Genomic DNA, 8,124 nt, shown 5'->3' on the forward strand with positions numbered 1-8,124 from the left:
TTTTCAAATTGTTTAAGTTTCTTTGTTGTAATAGGATAATACCTAACAAAATAGTAACATCACTTTTCAAATTATGAAATGAACGAAGAATGTTGTTCGGAAGAAATATACACGGGAATATGAAATGCTCATAATATTATTACAGTATGATCATTTCAAAATGTTGATTCTGAATTAAAGCTTGATTATACTTGCAAGTATGACAAGTATATTCAATACTTCATAATTTATTTTCCACCCTTTAGTTATAATTGGCATGGTAGTTTGAATTATACACCGTTTCGTAAAGAAAAGATATTTCTTTTCACGCTTATTTCTTAAGCCCTTTACAACCAATAACTACTCAGAAATCTAATTAGCCTTGAGCCTCTGCTCCCGTGAATATGCATACAGGTATTTATTCCACTTTCTCAACGTAACTCAATGATGTAGCAATGCGGCTATTTTTGGTAATGTTGATGATTCGACAACTCATGTATTTATCTTCTGCAATTTTACTTTGTAATTTACATCACTTAAAGTTTGTAACATAGTATTTATTACCTTTTGCAAGATTTTTCTTAGAATTTAAATATTTTATAAAGTGCTCATCAGTCGAGTTTTTGGATTATACAGCTCTATTAGTGTCTATACTAAAATCTTCTTATAATTCACTTACACAGCGATTATATCAAAATATTGAATTTATAATTCGTGTAACAGACATGAAATGAGTGAGTCAATAGCAATGTATTGTGGAAGCAGTTGTTTGCAGTGATTGACTGTATAAAAATGCCTTTTACAAAATTTTAGGAGCATGGAAATTTTGGTAGAGACTTAAAAGAACTCTAGAAACCAATTACACAACTAAAATTCCTGCAAAAATTGAAAGTAAATGCGTCTATTAAATTCCTTTTCCACATTTTGAGATACAACGTGAAGCTGACCAATTTCACTGCCACTGTGATTTTGACAAGAACAAACTTAGCGATTGTGAATTCTCAAATAAAAACTAATTGCTAAGTAGCGCTGGATCTAACTGATTAGGTTAACACTTCAATGGCGTTGTGTTTTATCCTATGAAAATGTGAAGATAAAATTCGGCTACATTAACAGACTTAAACTTTTAGCTGTAGCATTAATAAGACTAGTACTTAACAAAAGATTGTCAGGGAATCCATTAAATCCATAAATAATAATGTATAACATGTGTGTAACGTATGCTAGAACTTAGAAACATAGAAGGTATCTTACTGGCGAGAATTGCCTCTAACAAAAATCCAAGAAAAGAACAAACCATGCCTCCAAGGCAGTAGATATCCTGCGGGAACAAAACGGAATCCAATAAATGAACTCAAATGATTCACTATCACTCTTAAAGGAAGAATTTCGCTATCTCTGTTCTCACCATCAGGAATTCTCGAGACTCAATGTACTCTCGTATTTTCTGAACAACTTATGGATTTCGTGTAGCAATCGCTTGAAACATTTTAAAACGCACCCTCGATAAATGCAACGCAGTACGAAAACTCGCTGTAACCGTATGTTACATCCCCTTAGACAATCACTCAAAACTTATTTAACTTGATACAACAAAATTGTATGTACTAGTTACTGATAGTCACCGACAACAGGCAACCAATAGCAGAACAGTAAATAGATGTAATCTACCCGTATATACGAGGGCGGTTTGATAAGTCTGGTAAATTTGTATGAGAGAGCGGAAAATTTTTGGAAACTGCTCTGTTAATGGTAAGTCATGATAGTTCCACGGATATTACAGCAAGTTTCTATTGGCAACTGTTGATTGTTGGTAGCCAGCTGGATTGGTAACTGCATAATTAGTTCCTTCGGATGGAGAAAAACGAATTTTGTGCGATCACTAAACATTTTCAGTTGAAGGATTGGAGAGATGCACAGCTCAAATCCGAGTTGTATGAAGTCCGTGTGGGTTCTGCACCAACACTGAAGACCATTTACTTTTGTATCAATGAGATTAAATGTGCTCGGAAAGGTGCAATGAGAAACGGAAGAATGAAAACACGCTCCGGTCGGCCTGTTGAAGTCATCAGACAGAAAACCATCGTTATAAGGTACACGATATGGTAATGGAAGATCGAAGATTAAAAGTTCGCGAGTTATCTAACATTGTAGGCATCTCAACTGAACGAGTAAATTGCATCCGCCATGAAAAAACTGGCCATGAAGAATCTATTTGTGCGATGGGTGCCGCTCCTGCTCACTTTGGACCAAAAACGGAAATTAAAAACTTTTCTACTCAGAATCTCATACTTTTTCAGGCGCAAATCCATAGGAATTTTTGCGCATATTCATAACTGTGGATGAAACTTGGGTCCACCGTTACACTCCAGAGACCAAACAACAGTCCAAGCAATGGACGAAGAGTGGGGAGAGTGCACCAAATATGACAAACACTGTTTTGTCAGCTGAAAAGATGATGATCACTGTCATTTGGGATTCCTAGGGTATTAATACTGATAGTTTATTTAGAAAAAGGCAGATCCATAGCTGGGCACAATTATGCTGCTTGGCTGGATCATTTGAAACAGGAAACACATTGAAAAATGTTTAAGACTGGCACGGAAGAAGGTGCTGTTTCGCTAGGAAAATTCTCCAGCCCACACAGCATGTATCGCAATGGCTTAAAGTGCTCAACTTGGAATCTAAATTGGTTCCTCACCCACCCTATTCTCCAGCCTTTTGCTCCGAGTGACTTCTTCCTATTTCAAAACTTGAAAAATTTTGCTTGATGGGTAGACATTTTTATCGAAAGAGAAGTATACGCCTCCGTCTCAGACTATTTTGCAGAGTTTGACAAAGCCTACTTTGCCAATGGTTAAGAAAATTGGAAACTCACTGAACCAAGTGTATAGCCTTATAAGCAGAGCCTTATCGAGAAATAAATAAGTGAGTTTTTGTTTTTAATACAATATTTTATTATATACTTACCAGGCTTATCAAACCACCCTCTTACTCCATTTTCTTGACAATGGTGCATTATGACATTTACACATCTGGGGCAAGGCATCCAAAAGCCATCTGAAAGAGGAGAGAAGAAATATATCTCCAGTTGCTTCTAAGCTATACCTCTTGCGTGATAAATGCTCTACACTGAACAATACATCAGCCATTCTGATTCCGGCCAGGAAAATGGGAAGGTTGTAGTTCTCAGGATACGCGACCACACCACATCAAGACATTGTTTACCAAATTAAATCCTTAAAATATTTCGGCTCACAGTTAAGAGTCATCTTCAATCAAACAGATTTGAAATCGAAACTTGCAATAACTTCCAAAAGTTTTTAAAGTGAGTTGAAAGGGACTGACCTTTGCCGTGATTGGTTGAAGTGTAACCATCCAAAGACCAATATGATAAACAGTTAATATAGCTTCTTTATCATAGGCTGATAGTTTTTCCACAATTTGACAGTATCTTCTTTGTTGAATATATTTTTCCTTTTGGTTATTTTTGGGATTTCCTCTTATTATTCTTGAATAGTAGTAGGCAGTTTTTTACAAGTAATTTTGTTTTGACGAATAATGTTGTGTGTTTTGATCTTGAAACTGAGCTCGGCTAAAACCAATTTTTTCGTATTCTAGCGTATGTGCACCCTAGTTGTGATTTCACTCGTGTAGATATTAAATGTTTTGTTTGTAAAATGTATATTAAGCCACAACTGCCATGGACTTTTGTAGATTCCAGGTGTACACATAGAATCGTACCCTTCACTGGTCTAAAAATAGTTCTCCAATTCTTGAGCTTGCAAGAATTCAATTTTTATGTTTATCTCCTTAATATCGTATGTTATTCATTCTTTAGATTTAAGGAAGGTAAACCATTTAACGTTATTAATTTTGAATTATCCGAAATTCTATTATCTTGCAGTATAACATCTATCGTTCGTGATTTGTTTTTAAAGCACTATTAATCTGTGTCATATAGTACACAATTCTTCTATAGTATTTTGTGTAATATCTACTTCTCAAGACCAGCTACCTTTATCTGATGTTTATAACCCCAATTAATTCATTATTCAACTCTTCGAACTTCTAGACATGTTGATGATGAGATTGGGTCAGATATCTGGTATATTGGTTTTCGTATATAATACTTCCCATTGGAAGGTCCTATACTTCTATCTGACTAGTAGTCATTACGTCCAGAAATTAGTAAACGCTTGTTGTTTTCAACTTATATGTTAAACTTGTTAGGATATAATTATAGTATTTTATGTGTTGTAGGGATGAATTTATAAAACTGTGTATTTAGCGAACACACACTTTCAGCTTCTTCTGCACTCCTTACAGTAAAATCTTTTAAAGATATATTATATTTGCTAAAAATTACAATGGTAACAACCATAGCCCAGTTAGTTTTCTTTTCTCACAGAAATTATCGGCAATATATGTTATTAGTCTTATTTCAGCCAATTCTTCTGTTTCTTGATTTAATTTCCTTTTTTTTATATGTTTAAAAAGTTTCCAATACTGACACTTCTGGTGAATGATTCAACACAAAAAGATCAAGTATGTAATTTTCATCACATTTCATATTTTTATGATTTATCTTACGTACGAATGCATTTTCTCCCATATGTTCTATGTATATGAACCACTAAAGTTGGCAATAATCCTCATTAGAATAAGTTTCTGTATATGCAAACCATAAAGCAGTGGGTGGTTTTGGATCAGAGTTAACCAAACCTTTTCTTTACGTCATCTTCTATCTCTATGTTGGTTCTTATTCCTCTCGTTTGGTAATACGGTTAGAAGGGTTTTCTTCATAGTGGTTTGCAGGGGCCATCCTTGCTTCTTTGACATCTTGCTTAATTTGATCAGCTTCCATAGTTGTAAGACTCTTACAACTCTGAAGTTTAATTCCGAGCAGATTATTTTCTCTTTGGGCCAGGGCAGAGTTAATAATGATTCTGGAGTAAAGAAGTTAGACCCATCAGTTTGATTGATATTTGTATTTTTTTTTCTCATAAACATGGTCATCGTCCTGCTAACTCTTCCTTCTGATGAAGTTTGTAATAGCTTATTGTGTTTTCCCGTCGTTAGTCCATTAACACCTTTACTGGGACACTAGTCATTTACTTAAGTCAACGCGGTACAATAGCTAGGTGCGTCTACCGCAATTAATGTGTTAACATAATCTTCTAAGTAGTTTATTTATGAATTCCCAATCTTTTGGTTTAATTGCATTACAGAGGACTCTTCAGCGGTCCTTGGGGTCGTGATTACATATCTAGTATTTTTATGCCATTTCAACTTCTCACAGCTAGGTGTAGGTTGAAATAGTTCAAGATTTAAATGGTTTTAAAGCAATGTTTCGACTTTGTGTGAACCGGAAAACTTGATCCCAGTAAGATTATAATTTAAAAAATGAAAACAGTTTTGCATGATTTCACAGGTATGGGTTAACACGCTTTTAAAAAATGTAGTGTTATATTTGAGCAATTAAAGTTTCAGTGCTTCGCTACTGCCAGTTTTTTCAGTTTAAAAGCCTATTTAGTGAATAAAAATGTGTGGATGTAGATAGTGTAGCTAGAGAAACTTTCATTTTTTACAAGCCCTGTCGTATTGCAAAAAGAACTAAATAAAACTATAAGAATTACCGTGAATTATATTTTTATGACAGTTATCTACGGAATTTTATATTTTGTAAGGTTTAAAATGTGTTCATATCATGAGCTTTTTTGTATATAAAAATACAGCTGTATAATATATTGCGATATATATGGTTATTTTATGTTCTCTACACATTTTTCTACAAAACTGCAACCTCTATGCTTTGTAAACCAGCTGCTGCTAGTTTACAATAATGAAAGCAGAAAGGCGAAATGTCACTGTTAGACATATAGATTGATTTAACCTTAATAGTTAAGGTTAGTGTTTTGTTGAGGAAGTTTTGGTTCGTTTTTCATATTTATTAATATCTTTGGACAAGCTCTGTGACTTTTTTCAAGATTAATGTTCCTACTAAATATTTCCCCCTGAAAATCAGTATGACAAAGAAAGAAGATGTTGTGGTGTTGAGTTACTTTGACTGTGTTATTAGGGAGTCTGACTTAAAAATACTAAAAAGTAACGGTTGGTTAAACGATGCCATAATTGGATTTTACTTTGTATACTTAGAGAAAGAGCGTTTTAATTCGAATAGTGAATTACTATTCATTGGACCCGAAGTTACTCAGTGCTTAAAAGAGAGGCCCCACTAGTGATTTGCCAGTGTTTTTGGACCCACTGGATGCCAAGAATAAGGACTATATATTTATGGCTGTTAACGTCTCGATTCAGGAAATCTGCTGGTGGAATCCCATTGGAGTTTATTGGTCTACAGCCAACAAGAGAACAAGTTCTACCACATAGACTCGTCATCCCAAACAAATTTTCAACCGGCAGTGAAATTAGCTCACAACATAGGAAAGATATTTCAGGCCCTCCCTAGAACTAGATTTTGTAGAATTAAGTTCACTTCAACAGGACAATTCATATGACTGTGGTATTTATTTAATATGCAATCTAGAAAATATTGCTGAGCATATAAACCAGCACGGGTAATGAAGATGTAGGCTTACAGCACGTTCCGTTTGTTAAAAAGGATGTTGTTGATTCAATGAGAAAAGATCTGTTGGATATAAATCGCTGATTGCAAAAAACAACAAGAATAGTATTTGTTGTATTTATAGGAGTTGCTTAGTTTAAGCCTATTTAAGAATTAAGTATTTATAAGCTTGTTACATTAACTTATTTAAATATTTAACAATGGCCTAAACGTTATTGCTTTCAGAATGTATGAAACTAATTTTTTATTTTCGGTAACATGACAATTAGTTTGGTTTATTTGAATGTCTTATATTTCACCATATCAGAGTTGGGTTGAATATTAAATTAACTATTTTGGAGTGAGATGTTACATTAAGGTTATCCTAAGTTACTATATTCTTTCTGTTGGTTTTGTTTGTTTTATTTCAATGTAATAAATGCATTAATTATTTGTAACTGATGAAGTGCCTTTTATTTTTATTATGAATTGAGCAGTGTGAAACTGGCCATAGATTCCATCCATAAAAAGAACTAATCCGCTGACTTGAATCCTAACCTGGTTCATGAACTACTCCTGACCTAGTTCCTGAACTACAACTAACCTAGTTCCTGAACCAGTTCAATCACTTCAGGATTAAATTATATTATTAAAATTAAATTTTATAATTTAAAAAAAGAACAAATACAAAAAATATCTATAGCTTATACTTAATATATTACTTTGAATACATGGTCTACTGTATTATATTACTACCCTCATTTTAGACCTCTCCTATTTTGGGACAAATACCAATCTATGGACAGCCATATCTCAAAAACGTACGAGCCAATTTTGATAAAACTTTCTGTACACATTCACTACATGGTCTAGTATACTAAAATACAAGCCCCATTCTTAGGCCACGCCTATTTCCGGAGCTACATCGATTTTACAGGCCAAGTGCTGACAAAAACCAATCTATGGACGGCCATATCTCAAAAATGTACGAGCCAATTTTGATAAAACTTTCTGTACACATTCACTACATGGTCTAGTATACTAAAATACAAGCCCCATTCTTAGGCCACGCCTATTTCCGGAGCCACATCGATTTTACAGGCCAAGTGCTGACAAAAACCAATCTATGGACGGCCATATCTCAAAAATGTACGAGCCAATTTTGATAAAACTTTCTGTACACATTCACTACATGGTCTAGTATACTAAAATACAGTCCTCATTCTTAGCCACGCCTATTTCCGGAGCTACATCGATTTTACAGGCCAAGTGCTGACAAAAACCAATCTATGGACGGCCATATCTCAAAAATGTACGAGCCAATTTTGATAAAACTTTCTGTACACATTCACTACATGGTCTAGTATACTAAAATACAAGCCTCATTCTTAGGCCACGCCTATTTCCGGAGCCACATCGATTTTACAGGCCAAGTGCTGACAAAAACCAATCTATGGACGGCCATATCTCAAAAATGTACGAGCCAATTTTGATAAAACTTTCTGTACACATTCACTACATGGTCTAGTATACTAAAATACAAGCCCCATTCTTAGGCCACGCCTATTTCCGGAGCC

General features: G+C 34.4%; 1 protein-coding gene across 1 annotated transcript; it reads left to right on the plus strand.

Moving 5' to 3' along the window:
- Positions 1–5,971: 5,971 nt before the first annotated feature.
- LOC124373893 (sentrin-specific protease 8-like) lies at positions 5,972–6,560 on the plus strand (the record flags this gene model as incomplete). Its single annotated transcript, XM_046832213.1, has 2 exons — positions 5,972–6,188; positions 6,427–6,560. Coding segments are annotated over exons 1-2 (314 nt in total), but the record flags the coding sequence as incomplete, so codon positions are not given.
- Positions 6,561–8,124: the final 1,564 nt, after the last annotated feature.

Source organism: Homalodisca vitripennis, unplaced genomic scaffold (assembly GCF_021130785.1).
Source record: "Homalodisca vitripennis isolate AUS2020 unplaced genomic scaffold, UT_GWSS_2.1 ScUCBcl_6672;HRSCAF=13991, whole genome shotgun sequence".
NCBI classification, from domain to species: domain Eukaryota; kingdom Metazoa; phylum Arthropoda; class Insecta; order Hemiptera; family Cicadellidae; genus Homalodisca; species Homalodisca vitripennis.